Source organism: Marmota flaviventris, chromosome 14 (assembly GCF_047511675.1).
Source record: "Marmota flaviventris isolate mMarFla1 chromosome 14, mMarFla1.hap1, whole genome shotgun sequence".
Classification (NCBI taxonomy): Eukaryota; Metazoa; Chordata; class Mammalia; order Rodentia; family Sciuridae; genus Marmota; species Marmota flaviventris.
The window spans coordinates 21,485,679-21,507,008 of NC_092511.1; the positions used below are offsets into that span (position 1 = coordinate 21,485,679).

General features: G+C 38.2%; 1 protein-coding gene across 2 annotated transcripts in view; it reads left to right on the top strand.

Annotated features, from left to right (window-relative positions):
• The window catches only part of Babam2 (BRISC and BRCA1 A complex member 2), a 395,729-nt gene that overhangs the window by 310,835 nt on the left and 63,564 nt on the right, over positions 1–21,330 (top strand). For both annotated transcript variants that reach the window (XM_027933462.2, XM_071601451.1), the window contains exons 8-10: positions 306–405; positions 3,684–3,754; positions 7,043–7,125. In XM_027933462.2, the coding sequence (XP_027789263.1) occupies positions 306–405; positions 3,684–3,754; positions 7,043–7,125 (254 nt within the window). The remainder of the gene's footprint in view (positions 1–305; positions 406–3,683; positions 3,755–7,042; positions 7,126–21,330) is intronic.

A 21,330-nucleotide genomic window follows, 5' to 3' on the forward strand; every position in this document is an offset into this window, starting at 1 on the left:
TGAATTGGGCATAAAGAAGAGTCTAAAAGTATGTTTCAATAACCTATTGGTAAGCCAGTTTACCTGGGCCAATCAAAATTAGCTAATTTGTACTGTTGGGTGAGAAGACCCTCAGTTGTTTTTAATGATGTGCCACATAATGTAATATAGAAATTTAATAGTAAAGTAAAGCTCATTTCCCATCATTATTGATTCAAAGCAGTTGCCAGCTGGGCTTTGATTGAAGAACCCACGTCTGCTTGGCAGTGTCCCTGCCTGTGTTGCTCGAGCCCTAAGAACAATGTCTTGTACTCTTTTCTTTTCAGTGCGCTTGGAGGCTCCTCAGCTCTCCATATCCCAGCTTTTCCCGGAGGAGGATGTCTTATCGATTATGTTCCTCAAGTATGCCACCTGCTCACCAACAAGGTAAAAAAGCAAGTACCCTGTCTCCTCCAGCTGTGACTCCTCCAGCTGTGACTCCTCCAGCACGGACCCAGCACCATCGTGTATCACCCACCTCAGACTGCCTTCCTGGTTTCGTCTTCCATGTGACACTTTCATTCCTACTATGAATTACAGTTCATCTGTTTCTTGTCCTATTTCTTTGACTTCTAAGACTGCTGACCTCATATTCCAGTCTTATCTTTATCCCTTAACTCACACTTGGAAATTTAAGTCACCTTTTTCATGAATTTCCTTTATTCCCTAAGTTTTTGCTATATCTTGTATCTTTTTGTGGTTTTGAATTTTTGAACCCCTTCATTTCCCAGTTATCTGGTGCATGCATACATCTATGCATGTTTGCCAAAAATTACTATCAGAATAGTTCTTTAAAACTGCCTTCATTTCTTTCTGATTTTTTTGGTAACTCACTTTTTAATAGTCAGTCCTTGGTGCTTCCTGTCAGGTCTGGAAGCAGTTTGCTAGACTCTTCCTCCTCAGGGCAAGATTCCAGTTCAGCTGGTCTTCTACACAGGCATGTCACTGAAGCTTTATCTTAGGTGCATTAATGAGCTATAACATTGCCAAGTAAATGATTTTACCATAATGGTGGTCGTCAACTATTTCCAAAAAATATAAGAATATATTTGTTAATGTCCAATCAACATATTTAGCTGAAAACTAGAGGTGTTAATGCATAATCAACTCTCTCTTTACCCTCCCACATGGATTGTGACTCAGTTTATTTAATTGCCAAAATACTTCTCTCTCTCTCTCCCCCCCTCCCTCTCTCCCTCTCTCTCTTTTTTTGTACTAGGGATTAAACGATTAAACCCAGAGGTGCTTAACCACTGAGCCACTCCCCCGCCCTTTTATTTTTTATTTTGAGGCAGGGTCTTGCTAAGTTGATGAGAGCCTCGATAAGATGCTGAGGCTGGTTTTGAACTTGTGATCCTCCTACCTCCCCCTCCGGAGCCTCTGCAAAGTGCTCTTTTCTTTACTCCTGTTGACTTGTGTATATTAGCTTGGAAAGAGATCTTTTGTTTGTTTGTCTCTCCTGGTTCAAAACATTGTTCTTCTCTATATAGAAAAGACTTTAAAAGAACAATAATATTTCAGAGGCTTCCATATTATTTTTCAAATGTCAGAGAAACTAAAATCTGGCAACTCTGCAGTCTGTGGGCCTGGCCCAGATTCCAGGGCATTCAACTGTCTTGGAGCGGTGGCTTCTCATGAGACCAAATTCCCCTAGCTGCTGCCCCCCTGCAGGACTGAGGGGAGGGCAGGATTCTTATTTACATTCTGGGCTTTGCACTGCTTTCCAATCTGTGTCCCAGAATTATAGAGAAAAATGCAAATTGGGTCTTCCAGAACTGAGAAGAAAAGCCTTTTTAAAGCTCTCCAATTGAGATTAATTTCTAGTCATATATTTTCCTCAAAAAATTTTTTATCATTTTCCCAGAAATATAAGAATCAGTCAGTTTTTCTTATCTGTTTCCCTTTCATTAATTTTACTTGTCTTTTGAAATTGGTGTTCTTCTGTTTGCTCCAAACGAGGACAGTATGGGCTGCTTTTAGGAACAATCTCTTCAAATGAATTTCCATAATTACATTGGAATCTATCTTTGTAGCCAGTTTTGTTGTGGGTTTCTGTTAAAATGGTTTTCTGTTTTTAAAACCAAGTACACAGAACTGTTTTCATCCCCTTTTTAAACAAAGCCACTTAAGCAAACTTATCATCTGTTTTTCTTTTCCGAAAATAACATTTCTGATCCTGCATTAAGCCTGCAAAGTAAGCACTGTTTTTATAAATTGACATAAAACCCCTATTGTATAAATAGAATTGTTTTACTTTTAAAGGGTGCAGCATGGCTATCAGTACCAATTGTGTCAAGGTTATTCCAAGCACTTTATCTTGAGCTTTCATTAGCCAAGGAAATGCTGTTTGGCTATAGCCAGTATAAACAATTTTGGGGGTCTCACTTTCCCACTGTTTCTTTCTACCATTATGAAGACATTACAAAAAACATATTTTCATGTTGGAGGCTGGTGCATAAATGACTGACTTTCAACTACCTAGCTTAATGAGTTCACATTTTTTAAATAGAAACTGTCATTTGATGATAACAAGGAAATATAAAAAGGCAAAATAAAATCTCCTATTGTAATATGTCTTATTCTGAACACTTATTTCAATTTAAAATCTAAAGGATTTTAAAAAGAAAGAATAAAGCATTATATTGCCTTTTCAATAGGAGTTCAAGATAACCAAAAAAAAAGAGAGAGAGAGAAAAAAAAAACCCACCCCAAATTAGTGAGAAAAAGGGCTTCTTTGCTGAGAACATCAGCTTATAAATGCAAAGGGAATGATAAAGTTCAAAAATCACCATTTTGCAGGTCATTATGAAAAAAATTGATTCAAATAAAAATCTCCCAACAGATACCAAAACCATTCAGTGAATGTTTGATGATGATGATGTATTAGGTGGTCACCTGGGGTGGGGGATATATTATGGTTGATACTCACTGTGACAGGGCAAAAGCCCTCTACAGTGGCGTGATCTGGCTGTCATCTTAATCAAGTGATCCATTGATGCCCCATTTTACCTATGAAACTTTCTTTCCAAAAATGTTTAACCTGAGTCTAATCACACTCCTAGCTTTAAATTTCAATTTATAGGAAATACATAAGGTAAAGGAAAAAGAAAGGAAGCAGTTAAGAGAATTGAGACATTTTCTAGGCAGCTAATCCAGTTTCTTTGAAAAGTCAGTGTCTTGTGTGTGCACACATGGACACACACAGACATGTACACATACTTGAGGAGATGCTATTATTCTTGATTAAAAGACTTGAAGACATTAAAACATTAAATATCTCATCCTTGGGTTGTACACTGCTTTTTAAAAAATGTTTTGGGAATAGTTGGGAAATTCTGAAAATGGACAGGGAACTAGATGATATCAGGAAATGACTGCTAAATTTGTTAGATATGATAATGGTATTATGATTATGTAGGAGAATATCTTAGTTTGGGGGTTACATACTGAAGTATTTAGGGGTGAACTGTCATGATGTCTCTAATTTCCTTTGAAATGTTTCAGCAAGATTGATTGATAGGTTGATAGGTAGGTAGATCCTTGGATAAAGCAACTAGGCAAAATATTCATAGTTGTCGAGTATGGATAGGAATCTTTGAAATTTTTCATAATAAAGCATTAAAGTTTTTTTTGTGCTAATTCTCAGCTTTGGGATCCTATTCCAGGTGCAGTATGTGATTCAAGGATATCACAAAAGAAGAGAGTACATTGCTGCTTTCCTCAGTCACTTCGGCACGTAAGTTCTGCTCTGTTTAAACCCATGTACCAACCATGCCCTCACTTGCTCATGAGTCTACTATGGAGACTTGATTAAGAAAATAGCATTTAATTATTACATATGAGATCTTTGCAATGCCATTTTGATTCTTTTTGGCATGTTGTTTACACTAAAGTTCCTGGGGTGACATTTTTTAAAGCATTCTTTAGCAAATAATAGAATCAGATATCTCCCCCACCCTCGCAGCAGCATGTCTGCCCCCTACCCCAGCAATAAGCAATAATGGTAGTACTGCCTACAGTAATAATGGGAGCAAAACCTGCAGTAATAATGGTAGTACTGTCTGTAGCAATAATGGTAGTGATGCCTGCAGTAATAATGGAAGTAAACCCTATAGTAATAATGGTGTTAATGCCTGAATTAATAATGGTAGCAAAACCTGCAGTACTAATGTTAATAGTGCTTATAATAATAATGGTAATAATGCCTGCAGTAATAATGGTAGTAGTGCCTGAAGCAAGATCCGCAGTAATAATGGTAATAGTACCTTCAGCAGTGATGGTAGTAATACTGCTTCTTGTTCAGCTTTTTGTAGTTCATACTGCGCTTTCACCTCTGTCTTCTCACAGTACCCATGAAGTGAACCAGGCAGGCATTTTTGACACATCTGTGAATCTGTTGGAAGTTCAGTAACCTGATAGAAGTCACACACCTAGAAGAGGGGAAGCTGGGCAGAAACTGAAAGGACAATACTGCCAATGGTGCCACACAGATTTGCAAAGAAAATCTAACACTATGGGCTGGGGTTATGGCTCAGTGGTAGAGTGCTCCCCTAGCATGCGTGAGGCACTGGGTTCAATCCTCAGCACCACATTAAAAAAAGAAAAAATTGTGTCCACCTACAACTAAAAAAAATAAATAAATAAATATCTAACACTAGACACAAAAGTGAGTTGGAAGGCCAGGCACAGTGGTGCACTGTTTTGATCCCAGAAGCTCAGGAGGCTGAAGCAGGAGGATCATGAGTTCAAAGCCAGACTCAGCAATGGCTTAGCAACTCAGTGAGACCCTTTCTCTAAATAAAATACAAAATAGGGCTGGGGATATGGTTCAGTGGTTGAGTGCCCCTGAATTCAATTCCTGGAACCAAAAAAGAAAAGTGAGTTGGAAGAAGGTACCATGTGGGAAAAGGGAAAAGTATGTGACTGTAGGGACAGTGGTACCTCCTGCTGCTGCTGTCCCATGTGTCTGCCCTTTCCTCCTCTGCCAGAGGCCATGGTACTCTGTGGCCCTATTTACTTTTATGCTGTTGGCGCCTTATCAAGCTTCTGCTGAGGTTCAGCTCCATGGAAGAGGCAGTGCCTTTCCCTCGGGTCTAAAGAGATAGAGCTTTCTGCCCATTGGGTGGAACTCAGCACTAAGGATTTTAATGGTCTCATTATACCCAGCCTTATTCCAGAGAAGTTGGATAAATTTTATACACACACATGCACACACATATGCACACACACACATGTACACACGTATGCGCGCACACACACACACACATAGTAACAAAATTTAAATTTTAAATAATAGAAGAAATTAGGAACTTGGGAATAGGTAAGAGAGAAGGAAACCAAGAATAAGGCTGGCAGCTCCCTGGGGTATCATTTTCAAACTGGCACAGTTAAAGCAAAGCGTCTGACTCCCCAAAACAATGTTAAGCAATTTTCTTATTATCCATTATGGAATTTTCCTTACTCCAAAATAGAAATGTCAGTATCCAAGCAAAATGACTGTCTTTTACATGACTCTCTAATAATTGAGATTTTTTTCTGTTTTATTTATCAACATTTTGAGGAAGTATTTTTGATATAGTGACTACGAAATGATACCTTTGATCTTCTAATTTTTGAGTAAGATTATCTTTAGTATATATAATTGAAAATGGTAGAAGCTAGCACAGTGCCCTCCAAAGGACACAACTTTCCTGGGGTACAAGAAAATTATGAAAATTGCATATGTATTTGTTTTAAAATATCATTCTTTTTTTTTAATATTTATTTTTTAGTTCTTGGCGGACACAACATCTTTGCTTGTATGTGGTGCTGAGGATCGAACCCGGGCCGCACGCATGCCAGGCGAGCGCGCTACCGCTTGAGCCACATCCCCAGCCCCAAAATATCATTCTTTTTTAATGTATATGTTTGTGTATGTTTTATGCACATATTACAATAATATAGTCGTACTTATATACAATTAGTGCTAAATTATAAATAAGTACTACTGTGTTACTGTATTGTGAGCATAATAAAAAACTGTGTGCTTATTTTTGCCTTTGGGTACAGGATCTAAAAAGTTTAGTTATAAGTTTTATAATATTGGGTTAATTATAAATAAATTTATAAAGAAAAATAAAACTGGTCAACAGAATAGTTGACTTCAGGCACATCTGAGTGATATACCAGCCATCTTTTGAGCAAATCCCTTAGCCCTCAGGATCCTTGTTCCTTTACCTTTCCAAGCAACACAACTATCTCTTCCTATGGGAGATCATCAATATTGATGGTCTGATTGGACTGATTTGGCCAGGGAAAGGGCATTTCTAGGGACAACAAAGATCTTCTTGGGAGGATGAATCACTCCCTTTCAAAGATTGTGGCTGATATTGTCACATTATAGTAGTGATACCCCCTGGCACAGTCTGCTCTTGAAAGAAGTAAATGGGGCCAACAGACCAGCACTTTGCTGGCCCCTGCACTCACCACTCTCCCATCTGACATTGCTACTATCTTGAGTCCATTGGGGAGGGAGGGCAGGGCAAGAGAAAGGATTCCACATACTTTGGAAGAAAAGTAATATATGATCTCAAACGTAATAATATTGTCATCGTTCATTGCTGTGTAGTCCCAAGTGAAAGTAAGACTTTAAAGATCATTGTACAGATAGCATGGTGACATTTTGGTATTATGAGGTCATTGCTGACCTGATTTCTCAACTTTTCCCTTTAGTGGCTAATATTTGCATTTTATGGTTTGTTTTGTTTTTCACAACCCTGTAATGAAGTTTACAAATATAAGTATACTCATTCTACAGATGAGGAAACTGAGATTCTAAAGGTTAAGCGATTTGCTTATGTTATAGCAAACAGTAAATAGAAAAGCTGTGACTTAAACCTAAAGGCAATGCCTTTCCCATGATCCTATTCTCTGGAATCCACAAAAGATTAAGAGAACCTGAGCTCACCAAGATATTCTTCACTTGGCTCCATCTCTTCTATACTTTATTTTTATGAGGGTTTTTGTGTGTGTTTGTGTTACTTAGAGGAGTCGTGGAGTACGATGCAGAAGGCTTTACAAAACTCACTCTGCTGCTGATGTGGAGAGATTTCTGTTTTCTTGTGCACAGTGAGTATACTTTTGCTCTCAGCATTTCCGAATACTTTTTTAAATGTCCAAATCACATGTAATAATCAGTATGAGATCCTTCAGTGTCTGACTTGGTCCCTTTTACTTTAGCATATGTACATAATGGTATGATCACTAGGGTGATTTTACCCTTCAGGGGACATCTTTGGAAGCGTTTTTGATAGTCATGACTTAGGGAGGAGTATCATTAGTGGTATTCAGTGGCTAGAGGTCTCTGATACAGCTAAACATCCTGTAATGCATAGAATGGTCCCACTCAACAAAAATTATTGAATCTAAAATGAGGATATTGCTAGGTAGGAGAAGCCCTACCCTAAACAGATTTCCTTTCTTTTCTATTCTTCTTCTTCTTCCTTTTCTTTCTTTCTTATTTTTCATTTTATTTTATTATTTATTATTTTTTTTTATGGCACTGAAGATAGAACCCCATGGTGCTTCACCACTGAGCTACATCTACTGCCCTTTTTTTATTTTGAGACAGGGTCTCATAAGTTGCTGCGGGTTTTCCTAATCTACCAAGGCAATTCTCTTGCCTCAGCCTCCCAAGTTGCTGGGGTTACAGGCATGCACCATTGTACTTGGCACTAGACAGATTTCTATTTCAGAATATCTTTCTAGTGGCAGGTCTCAAAACTTTCAGAATTACTCAGAACCTACTTGCTTTGATTATTTGGTTACCATCCTTACTAAGTGAAAAGTCTACAACTGTGATAATGAGTAAAACATAACTTAAAGCTGGGCAGCATTTTAATACAATCCCAGCATAACTTCTCAGTGTTTTTCCACAGAGGAGGCAGATTTAAGTGGTTGTTATGTTGTATTAATCAATCAGCCAATAAGCATTGTACAGCTTTCTCTAAGCAGATAATATCTTTTAATCTTGTTCCCTTTGTTTCTTTTTTTGTTTAGTTTATTTTTCTTATAAATATGTCAGGTTCGAGTTGCAAGTCAAGGACACCTTCATTCTGTAGTAATTTGATATGCAAAATGCCTAGTCTTCAAGGCCAAAGTGTTCCAGCTTTCTCAGCCCAAATGAGAAAAAAGCAGTGGGTTTGAGTCGGCTTCACTCAGTAGGTAGCACTTCCCCTGTCCCCAGTGCACCATTAGGAAGGAACACTTTTTAGCCCCACATAGCCCAGACATCAGATAGTGCCAGGATACTGACTTCGGAGATTTTTCCTCCCCTGAAGACCTACCTTCCTGGTTGTAATTTACTAGATTAAAATAGTTTCTAAATCCTTCCTTTTTTTTTTTTTTTAACCTGATTCCACACCACCAGATAGTAAGAAGCTCCTAAATGTCTAGTGTCAGAGGGAAGAGGGCCTCCAAGTGAAACCTTATGTGGCATTCTCCACCTGGAGCTAGCTGAGAGCTGGCTGTTCCCGGGCAGCTGGCCTCCCTGCCTTTCCATGTTGCCTGACAACCACCAAACTGCTCCTGTCATGCAGTGCTTTGTGTTGAGTTCCAACTCTAGTTCATCAAATGTTGGGGCCATCTTTTCAAATGCATCTGAAAATACAAGCATGTTATTTAGAATTACTTATATGTGTATTAAACAGAGGGTTGGGGAAAAGATTTTCACCATGGGTCTACCTGGTTCGATTCACCAGGACAAGTCTCCATTGGCTAGGTCTCCTCATGTGGACACGCAGAACCTGGCTGTCAGGTCTCATGGAAACACTGGCATATGGAGCTTAACCTACAATATGGGTCCAAGTGGAGGAGGATCTTCACACTGAGCTGCTCACCAGCTTCTCTGGCATTACTGATCTTAGCCAAACATGATGCTTCTGACCACCACTTTTAACTCTCACTTCATATGTTGTTGTCTTGGTTTGTGTTCTGAGCCTTAATTCCTTTGTGAGATCTAACTTGCCATTTGCCACATCCACTTCATGTCACCCCCTTGGAATTAGTGATTCTATTTCTAATCCCACCCCACACCCTGACTGCATCCTTGATATATTTCTGATGACTTGAGATAATTGTCTGATTGTCCTAGCCCAGCTCAGCCAGAGGAACCTGTACCCTGTTTCAAATGGTGGTGGCAACAGTCAAATGCTCCCAAGTGGCTTTGGAAAACCCTATCATGTCTGGACATTTACACATGGTAACTTAGAAGAATGCTTCAACCATTCCTTTCCCAAAGTGCCACAGATCATATCAGATATAAGGAAAAATATACATTCTTGACATTGTTCAATTCTAACCTGTGTTGGCAACATACAACTCAAAAATTACAACTCTGGTGGTGATATATTAGTCTGTTTTCTGTTGCTATAACGAAATGCTTAGCAGGCTACTTTATAAAGAAAAGAGATTTGTTGAACTCATAGTTTTAGAAACTATTATTCAAGATCAGGGGCCCGATATGTTTGGGTCCATTTGTCTGGGTCACAACATGGCAGAGGAATAGAAAGGGAATCAGCTACATGCAGAAGGATCCAAGTGCATTGGGTGGCCTCACTTACTAACAATCCATTACCATGAGAACTACATTAATCTCTTCCTAAAGCAGCACCCCCAATGACCTAATCACTTTCTACTAAGCCCCACCTCTAAATGGTTCCAACACCTCTGATATCTCCACACTGGGACCAAGCCTCCAGCACATGAGCCTTTGGGGGCAAACTATTTCCAAGACATAGCAGCTAGCAAGAGGAAATTGTAACTTTCATTAAAGTTCAGGAATAAAACAGCATTCACCTCTCAGCCCCTGCCAGCTCTCTTGTCAGTACATTTAACATTTATAGAATTGCTTTTGCTTTTGAGTTTCCTACAGAATATTGTCTCTGTGATATTGTGTATCCAATATTTCTTACAGTTTCTTCTTCATTTCACTGTCTTAGTTTTCCCAAGTTAGACATGCAGAATTAAGTCCCAAAGTCATATTTTTACTTGGTTTGGAATTACCTTCTTCAGAAACACAGAATCCCCAAGCCCCCATCAGAACAGCTACAGTGACCTTGGGATTTTAATTTGCTGTTTCCAAAGTATTTCCTCAGGCTGCCATTCCTTTCCTCCCCAGATCATTTGTTCCTTGTCCCCTAAGGTCACTGCCCACACTCTTGGCTCCTCTGGCGGATAAGACCTCATATGAATCAAGGGAGTTTGATGCAGTTTCCTGCTCTACCACTAACTCACAGTCTGTCTTTAAATAAATTATTTCCACCCTTTTGCTTCTTTCTTATCTAAAATGTAGGACTTGCTGCATCAGAGTGCAGCTTGGTTAGATAATGTGTTTTCCTCAGTCATGTAGTTACGCATCTGACACTTACCTTCCTTTGGAAGCATCTGCTTGCTTGGTTACAACGCCCAAGGGACCATTTGTTCCTTTTTTTCTTCCATAAAGATGGGGAGGTGAATATGGGGTGGCAGAGACTTGACAAAGAACACTGCAGTGAATTATTCTGGGATCTCAAGATGTGAAAGAGGAGGACGGAAATGCCTGGAGATGGAGCCAGTCTTCTGGCTGTGGGTGGCTCCACTCCCTTGTGGAGGCTGGAGACCTAGCAGGACATGAAATAGCATCTCTGCTCCCCCTTCCCCCTGCCTTCTCCCTGGACAACAAGATAGCTGCCACCTGGGCAGGTGTAGGTGGTCATTCTGAGCTTTTTGGATGCCAGAGGAAAAAGGCACCCCTGTCTGGAGGCAGGTGGCTCTGACCTCAGACTGCACGGGTGTGGGCAAGCAAGAAAGTCTCAGGGAAAGCCATCGTGCATATTTCAGGACTCTCAGGAGGCGCTGCGATATCCTGACATTCCAGTGATTCCAGGAGTGGGGACTGTGGCCATGATGATCTCCATGGAGCTTCCCTATCCACTTATACCTTCCTGCTTCCGTCATCTACTACCAATATCTCAAGAATGGGAACTGTGGCAGGTTCAGAAACTTGCTCCCATCCACAAGCTGTTTTCAGGAGGGTTCCTGGCTGTCATCTGAGCAGTGCTGGTAGCAGTTGAGTAGGTAATTCCATATTGGCCAAATTCTTCTTCCCTCTGGAGGCAGTAGTTACCTTTTGACAGCATTTTCAGAGTGCTAGATGGCAAGAAAGTCTTCCTAACTATCAAGGCGAGAGAGCACAGCACAAGAGCACCTATGGGGAAAGATGGCTTCTTTCCAGGGCCCAGCCAGCTACACTGTAAATAGGAGCAACAGGAGCAGCTGCCTGGAAGGGGAGAATGTCAGGAGCTGGGACTTCCAAGGCTGTGGGAGAGGACCTGTGGTGTGGGAAGTTCTTCTCATTACCTCTAAGTCCTTGGGTCATCAGCCTGGGCCACAGGCCATGTCTTCCTAGGAAACACCTATTACATCAAACCTGGCCTCTTTTCTCTGCCCCCAATTCCAATCAATTTCACTGAGTTCTCCTTTACTGAGAATACCTACTATGTGCTCAGTACTATGCCTGGTATAAGGGAATACAAGTAAAAAACTCAGGCTTGGACTTAAGATGCTTACAACTTAGATAATGTGTTAGTGTATAGCACAGAAGTTGGAAAACTACAGGCTGTGGGCCAAACCCCACCCTCAGCCCTTTTTAGTACAGCCCTGGAGCTGAGAATAATGTTTACATTTTTAAACGGGTTGTTAGAAAACAGAAGAAAGAAACAATGTGCAACATTGTATACGGCCTACAAAGCCTAAAATATTTATTATTTAACACTTTACAGAAAAAGTTTGCCAAGGCCTGGTCTGAAGACCCAGCAGGGATCTTGAAATAGCATCTCTGCTCCCCCTTCTCTCTGCCTTGTCCCCAGACAGCAAGACAGCTGCCACCTGGGCAGGTGTTGGTGGTCATTCTGAGCTTTTTAGTTGCCTGCTGGGTCTAGTTATGAGAAAAGAGATCAGGTAAAGGTGAAGTACAATGCTGTGCATTTTAAAACAATTATTTTGTGACTGGCCTATTACCTGCAAGGCACAAGGTGATGTGTGAAAGAGAAAGAAAGACCTTCCTGTTACATAATGAGAGAGAGTAAAGAAGAGAGAGAGAAGCCCTCTCTAATGGAGTCTAATGTGAGAGATGACAAAGAAGTACATGAAAATATATAAGTTGCAAGTTTATGTGATGAAGGGCTATGCTGGGGGAGACTGTTGTTAGGATAGTTAGGAAGACTTCATCTGAGACCTTGAGGGGCACAGGGAGCCAGGGAGGAGGTGGCAGGGACAGGAATGCACTTGTGCAAAAGCCCCGAGGCAGCCACACCTTGCCTGAGACTGCCAGGCCTGGGGCACAGAGCCAGGGGAAAAGCTTTCAATGATTTTTTTTTCTTTAGTATATTTTTTAGTTACTTTGTTAGCAGATTGTTGTGAGATTGCAGTGCACATCTTTTTAAAATATTTTTTATTCTAATTTGTTATATATGATGGCAGAATGCATTTCAATTCATAGTATACATATAGAGCACAATTTTTCATTTCTCTGGTTGTACACAAAGTAGAGTCACACCATTCGTGTCTTCATACATGTACTTAGAGTAATGATGGCCATCTCATTCCTACCCCATGACCCCTCCCTTCCTTTCCCTCCCCTTTCAGATCTAAAGTTATTCCATTCCTCCCATGCTCCCCACCCCACCCCCATTATGGATCAGCATCCACATATCAGAGAAAACATTTGGCCTTTGTTTTTTTGGGATTGTCTTGCTTCACTTAGCATGATATTCTCCAACTCCATCCATTTACCTGCAAATGCCATGATTTTATTCTCTTTTAATGCTGAGTAATGTTCCATTGGGTATATACACCAAAGTTTCCTTATCCAATCATCTATTGAAGGGCATCTGGGTTGGTTCCACAATTTAGCTATTGTGAATTGTGCTGTTATAAACACTGATGTGGTTGTGTCCCTGTAATACACTGTTTTTAAGTCCTTTGGGTATAAACCAAGGAGTGGGATAGCTGGGTCAGATGGTGGTTCCATTCCCAGTTTTTCAAGGAATCTCCATACTGCTTTCCAGATTGGTTGCACCAATTTGCAGTCCCACCAGCAATGTATGAGTGTGTCTTATTCCCCACATCCTTGCCAACTCTTATTGTTGTTTGTATTCTTGATAACTGCCCTTTTGACTGGAGTGAGATGAACTCTTAGAGTAGTTTTGATTTGCATTTCTCTAATTGCTAAAGATGTTGAACAGTTTTTCGTATATTTGTTGATTGATTGTATATCATCTTCTGAGAAGTGTTTGTTCAGTTACTTGGCCCATTTATTGATTGAGTTAATTGTTTTTTTGGTGTTAAGTTTCTTGAATTCTTAATATATCCTAGAGATTAGTGCTGTATCTGATGTGCTTGTGGTAAAGATTTGCTCCCATTTTTCTGTAGGCTCTCTATTCACCTCACTGATTGTTTCTTTTGCTGAGAAGAAGCTTTTTAGTTTAAATCCATCCCATTTATTGATTCTTAGTTTTAATTCTTGCACTATAAGAATCTTATTAAGGAAGCTGGGGCCTAATCCTACATGATGAAGATTTGGGCCTACTTTTTCTTCCATTAGGCACAAGGTCTCTGTTCTAGTGCCTAAGTCTTTGATCTACTTTGAGTTGAGTTTTGCACAAGGTGAGAGAGAGATGTTTAATTTCATTTTGTTACATGCGGATTTCCGGTTTTCCCAGCACCATTTGTTGAAGAGGCTATCTTTTCTCCAATATATGTTTTGGCTTCTTTTTCTAGTGTGAGATAATTATATTTATGTGGGTTTGTCTCTGTGCCCTCTATTCTGTACCATTGGTCTATACGTCTATTTTGGTGCCAGTACCATGCCATTTTTTTTTAAGAGAGAGAATTTTTTAATATTTATTTTTTTAGTTTTCGGCAGACACAACGTCTTTATTTTTTTTTTTAAATTTTTATGTGGTGTTGAGGATTGAACACAGTGCCCCGCGCATGCCAGGCGAGCGGTTACCGCTTAAGCCACATCCCCAGCCCACCATGCCATTTTTGTTACCACTGTTCTGTAGTATAGGTATGGTATAGTGAAGCCTTCTGCTTCACTTTTCTTGCTAAGGATTGCTTTGGCTATTCTGGGTCTCTTATTTTTCCAGATGAATTTCACGATTGCCTTTTCTATTTCTATGAGGAAAATCATTGGGATTTTGATTGGGATTGCATTGAATCTATATAGTGGTTTTGGTAGCATGGTCATTTTGACAATAATAATTCTGCCTATTAAAGAACAAGGTAGATCTATCCATCTTCTAAGGTCTTTTAATTGTTCTGTGGTTTTCATTGTAGAGGATTTTCACCTCTTTCTCTTTGAATTGATTCCCAAGTTTTTTTTTTTTCTTTCTTTCTTTTTTTGTTTGTTTGTTTAGGCTATTGTAAATGGGGTAGTTTTCCTGGTTTCTCCTTTAGAGGATTTGTCACTGATGTACAGAAATGCCTTTGATTTATGGGTGATGATTTTATATCCTTCTACTTTGCTGAATTCATTTACTAGTTCTAGAAGTTTTCTGGTGGAATTTTTTGGATCCTCTAGGTACAGAATCATGTTATTGGCAAGTAGTAATAGTTTGAGTTCTTCTTTTCCTATCCGTATCCCTTTAATTTCTTTTGTCTGTCTAATTGCTCTGGCTAGTGTTTCAAGAACTATGTTAAATAGACGTGGTGAAAGAAGGCATCCCTGACTTGTTCTAGTGTTTAGAGGGAATGCTTTCAATTTTTCTCCATTTAGAATGATTTTGACCTTGGGCTTAGAATATATAGCTTTTATGATGTTGAGATATGTTCCTATTATCTCTAGTTTTTCTAGTGTTTTGAACACTAAAGGGGTGCTATATTTTGTCAAATGCTTTTTCTGCCTCTATTGAGAAGATCATATGATTCTTATCTTTAAGTCTGTTGGTGTGATGAATTACACTTATTGATTTCCTTATGTTGAACCAACCTTGCATCCCTGGGATGAATCCCACATGATCATGGTGCACTATCTTTTGATATGTTTTTGTATTCGGTTTGCCAGAATTATTATTGAGAATTTTTGCATCTATGTTCATTAGAGATACTGGTCTGAAGTTTTCTTTCTTTGATGTGTCTTTGTGTGGTTTTGGAATCAGGGTGATATTGGTCTCATAGAATGAGTTTGGAAGTGTTCCCCCTTTTTTTATTTTATGGAATAATTTGAAGAGTATTGGTATTAGTTCTCCTTTGATAGTCTTATAGAACTCAGCTATACATTCATCGGATCCTAGGCTTTTCTTGGTTGATAGGCTTCTGATGGCATCTTCTGTTTCATTACTTGAAATTGATCTTGTTTAACTTGTTTATATCATCCTGATTCAATTTGGGCAAATCATATTACTCTAGAAATTTGTCAATGCCTTCAATATTATATATTCTTTGGAGTAAAAATTTTCAAAATAATTTGTAATTATTTTATGTATTTCTTTAGTGTCTGTCATGATATTTCCTTTTTCATCACAGATGTTAGTAATTTGAGTTTTCTCTCTCCTTCTCTTCATTAGCATGGTAAAGGTTATCAATTTTATTTATTTCAAAAGAACCAACTTTTTAGTTTATCAGATTTTTCAATTCTTTTTTGTTTCAATTGCATTAATTTTAGCTCTGATTATTTTTTATTGATTTTTAAAAAAAAAATAAATGACAGCAGAATACATTACATATACATATACAGCACAATTTTTCATATTTCGGGTTGTATATAAAGTATGTTGACACCAATTCATGTCTTCATACATGTACTTTGGATAATGATGTCTATCACATTCCACCATTCTTGCTAATCCCCTGCCCTCTCTTTTTCCCTCCCACCCCTCTTCCCTATCTAGAATTCATTTATTCCTCCCACGCTCCCCCTCCCTACTCACTATGAGTCAGCCTCCTTATATCAGAGAAAACATTCAGCATTTGTTTTTTTGGGATTGGCTAACTTCACTTACATTATCTTCTCCAACGCTATCCATTTACCTGCAAATGCCATGATTTTATTCTCTTTTATTGCTGAGTAAAATTCCATTGTGTATATATGCCACATTTTTTTAATCCACTCATCCACTGAAGGACATCTAGATTGGCTCCACAGTTTAGCTATTGTGAATTGTGGTGCTATAAACATTGATGTGGCTATGTTCCTGTAGTATGCTGTGTTTAATTTTTTTAATTGTTTTTTTTAAAAAATGATAGCGGAGTGCATTACAATTCTTATTACACATATATACCACAATGTTTCTTATCTCTGTTTATATATAAAGTATGCTGTTTTTAAGTCTTGTGGGTATAGACCGAGGAGAGGGATAGTTGGGTCAAATGGTGATTCCATTCCCAGATTTCCAAGGAATCTCCATACTGCTTTCCTATTGGCTGCATCAATTTGAAGTCCAACCAGCAATGTATGAGTATACCTTTTTCCCCACATCCTCGCCAACACTTACTGTTGTTTGTCTTCATAATAGCTGCCATTCTGACTGGAGTGAGATGATATCTTAGAGTAGTTGTGATTTGCATTTCTCTAATTGCTAGAGATGATGAACATTTTTTATATATTTGTTGATTAATTGTATATCCTCTTCTGAGAAGTGTCTGTTCAGGTCCTTGGCCCATTTGTTGATTGGGTTATTTGTTTTTTTGATGTTTAGCTTTTTGAGTTCTTTATATACTCTAGAGATTAGTGCTCTGATGTGTGAGGGGTGAAAATTTGCTCCCAGGATGTAGATTCTCTGAGATGTAATGTTCAGTCATTTATTTGTTGACTTTTTCTTTTAAGGAATGAACTCCATGCAATGAACTTTCCTCTTAGTACTGCCTTCATAGTGTCCCAGAGATTTTGATATGTTTTATCAGTATTCTCCTTTACCTCTAAGAATTTTTTTAAATATTTATTCTTTAGTTGTACACAATACCTTTATTTTACTTATTTTTATGTGGTGCTGAGGATCGAACCCAGGGCCTCGCACATGCTAGGTGAGCGCTTTACCGCTGAGCCACAACCCCAACCCGCCTCTGATAATTATTTAATCTCCTCTTTGATGTCTTCTGCAATTTAGTCTCCAGGTATTGGTGTAGCTTTTATATTTTATTTTATCATTGATTTCTAATTTCATTCCATTATAATCTGATAGAATGCAGGATAGTATCTCAACTTTTTTGTATTTGCGAAGTTGTTTTGTGGCATAATATATGGTCTGTTTTAGAGAAGACTCCATGTGCTGCTGAGAAGAAAGTGTATTCACTCATTGATGGATGAAATAGTCTATATATGTCTGTTAAGCCTAAGTTATTGATTATATTTTTGAGTTCTGTGGTTTCTTTGTTTAGTTTTTGTTTGAAAGATCTATCCAGTGGTGAAAGAGGTGTGTTAAAGTCACCCAGAATTATTGTGTTATGGTCTGTTTGTGCAATGCACATCTTTAACCTAACAATCTACTTCAGGTTAATAGTGAATTAATTTTGGTGAAACATAACATCTTTTGTTTCTTTTCCTCCCCCTAATTTGTGCTATTAATTTTTTATTTGGTAGCTACATCAATAAGCACTAGAGTGTAAACACAATAGGTATCTATTATTTATATAAAACATCTTATATTTTTAAAAGAAGAAAAGAGAAAAATATTCTTTTTATATTTTATATTTCTATTTTATATTTCCCAGCATTCCTTTGCAGGACTTGGGTTGCTCTGACACTCTGTCTTACAGCTGGATGCAGGCTCCCTGAATTCTGAGTTTCTTCCTCTGATTTTTTAATTGATTTTAATGATTAATATTGACACAGATTTTCTTAATGTTCTTTTTGTATCTGTCTTTATTTTTCTCTCTGTTCATTCTCTTGTTCATTCGTTCTAAGTTTACATTAAGAACTGCAAATAGTTATTTTGTTTTTCAGAGGGCTCAATTTCTTGTAGGACTTTTTTAAGCTAGAGGAAATGGACAACTTCAGACTAATTCTGCTCATCATTTAAATAATTCTTTCCTTAATCAAGGCCAATAAATTAGAAATCAGGACAGCTTTTGAAATTTTAAGTAAAAATCAGAGGCTTCTGTTTATTGCCGCAAATGCCCCTTCCAAGCTCCAAATTTGTCAGGCTCCATGATTCCTAGTATAACCCAGGAAATTATCTGCATTGATGTTCTACCGTCACCTCAACCACTAAGAGGCAGGCCATCATGACAGCAGCCACTCAATTCCTGGCAAAATGGTGTGGCCTTTCGTCTCCTTGCCACTGCAACAATGTTCTACAACAACCTTGCAGCATATTAATAGTCAGCAAACAAGAGTGCTACTAGATAATCAGTAAAACCAAAACTGTAATGTTTCTCAAAACTCACTTTTTTGGATACAGATCACTTTTTAATGAAATGAATATGTTTGAAGAGCACAGCAGAATTGGTAGCGATTAAAATTAGGAACACAATGTGGGTATTGAAGTTTGTTTTAAACCCAGTCTGTGAAAAGTATAAAGGGCTGGGTTCAAGGTAGACCACTTGCCTAGCATGTGTGAGTCTCTGCCTTTTGATCCCAGGACAGCAAAGGAACACACACACACAAAAAGGCAAAACAAAAAATTAATATTCTAGTACTAGTATCTTTACCTCATATCAGGGATACAAAAAAGATTCTAGTATTAATATTAACTATCAAAGCATCAGGAACTAAAATTGATTATGAACAAGAAGTGAAACTAGTCAGTTCTCTTTATGGTTTAAAAATGATAAAGAATATGGAAAAGATAAAAGATGATCTTTCCAAATGTCTTTTTGCTCTGAGTATAAGAACTACTGGGTTCTTTTGATATTTAAAACACTTTGGTTAATTTTTATTCCTTCCTTGAAGGTGGTTAACCCTACTAGGCCAAGTGGTTTTCATTTTTGATTACATACACCGGCACGCCCCGCTCAGAGTTCACAGCTCAGAAGAGTTCAGATCCTTTAGCAACCAATACCAGTGTTTTGATTCAAACTGAAACTTAGTTTTCATCTTTAGAATTTACTTTTTAAAAGTTTGCTTTACGAGTTCTGACATGGGGATGAAAATTTATTTCATTAATCTTCATTGGGGATATTTTCTTTATTATAATACCTTGGATTTACTTGGCATCTTTTTAAAGATCTTAAAGGATTTCTTCTGGGGAAGGACTTGTAAATCACATGCACAATGATGCAGTGATATCGCCCCCCCCCCCCACGTTCTTATGTTGTGTGAGTCTTTTCAGTTGTAATTATGCATTAAAGTAATCACAAAAGTGAGTTTTTATGATTAAAAAAAAAAAAAGGTCATGAAAACCTTCAGAGATTTTGACTTTAAAATGTAGCTATCCTGTAATTACAGGCACTAAGGGGACAGGGTTCAAGGCCAGCCTAAGCAACTTAGTGAGAGACCCTATCTGAAAATAAATAAAAAGGACTGGAGATGGTGCTCAGTAGTAGATCACCCTGAGTTCAATCCCCAGCAAATTAACATTATAATCAGAGAAGGCATCTTACTCAGTGAAATAAAGTATAATTTACAATATTGATGTAGCTCAGGAAAACCTTTTCTTATAATTAATATTAAAGTATTACTGACACTGGTGAAGAATGAGCTTTTTTTTTTTTGCAGTCCTGAGGGATTGAACCCAGGGCCTCACGCATGCTGGGAAAGCTCTCTGCCACTGCACTACATCTCAAATCTTTTTATTTTGAGACAGGGGTCACACTAAGTTGTAGAGGTTGGCCTTGAACTCCTGCCTCAGCCTCCTGAGTAGCTGGGATTATAGGCACTCATGGTATAGAAGATAATGGTGATGATGGTTAACAGGTATTCATTGTATACTGTGCCCCAAAACACTGTTCTCCATATTTTATATATTATTATTTAATCCTTCCAGCATCTTTCTGAGGGTAATAACCAGATTACCTCATGTTACAAAGGATAAAACTGGCACAGCAAGATTGAGTGACACTTAGGATTTAAAATCCAGAAACTAATTCCAGATCCCATGTGCTAAACTGTATTCTGATACTACTTCAGATAGTTGGTTGACTGCAAGCCAAGTGTGTGTAGTGATTTTCAAAATCCTTAGAGCATCACAAGAGAACCTGTAAGCCCCAAGAACAAGAGCAGAGGGTCAATGTGGAACCACATACAGAGATGTGGAGACTATCCTCATCTCTGAAGAATATGAGTAGACATCTCATCAAAGACATTACCAGCCAAAGACAGTGAGACGTGAGGCTGGATTTTTTCCTCAGTGGTGGTAACAACTAGTTCAGCTGTTATCCCCTGCCCCTGTTTGTTTGTTTTTAAGTAGAATCCAAACAGTTTTGTGGACTGGATCTATCTAGAGTGCCTGTGGATCTTTCTAAACAACAAACCAACAATAACAATAACACAAAACCTTTTAACATAGAAATTTGAAACTAACACAAAAGTAGGGAGAAAAATATAATGAACCCACATGTGCTTATCACTCTTATTGTAGTTTTATCTACCTTGTTTATTTGCTTCTTCCCTCCTTTTTAATTTAATTTAGTATTTTTATTTTCTGGAATATTTTGAAGCAAATGTGAATATCATATCATGTCACTTATAAATACTTTAACATGTTTTTCTAACAGGGAAAGTTTTTTTTAAAGGATACAGTATATCCACAATAACATTGTTACATTTCGTTTTTACTATCACCTAATTCCTGTCTGCTTCAAACTTCCCTGTTTGTCTTAAATGTGGTTTTTAATGTAGATTTGTTCAGTCAGGATACAGTCAGGATTCAAAGAGCTATGGTCCCAAATAATGGACATCACTACTCATTTTCCTTTCCCATAGTTTAATTAAGGAAATATGGTTAAGAAACTATTAAGAACATCACTTCACCCTAGACCAATGGAAGTCAACATCTTACATCTATATGTTATGCTTCCTTTTTAGTAGAATTCTTAGCACTGAAATAGGCAATTAGAAGACATCTATCTCAGGAGTTAACATTTTTTGTACCAAAGGCCTCTTGGGTCAATCCTATAGATTCTTTCTTTCCTCCTTCCTTTTTTTCTTTGCTTCATTCTTCTTCTTTTCTCTTCTCTTCCCCTTTCCCTTCTTTCCCTCCTACCTGCCCTCCCTAGGGCCTTGTGCATGCCAGGCAGGTGCTGTACCACTGAGCTACATCCCCAGCCGTGGATCTGTTCTTCAGATTTTTACATGCATAAGGCCCTGGGTTTGATCTCCAGCTAGCACTGCAAAAAATATAAATTACATATATC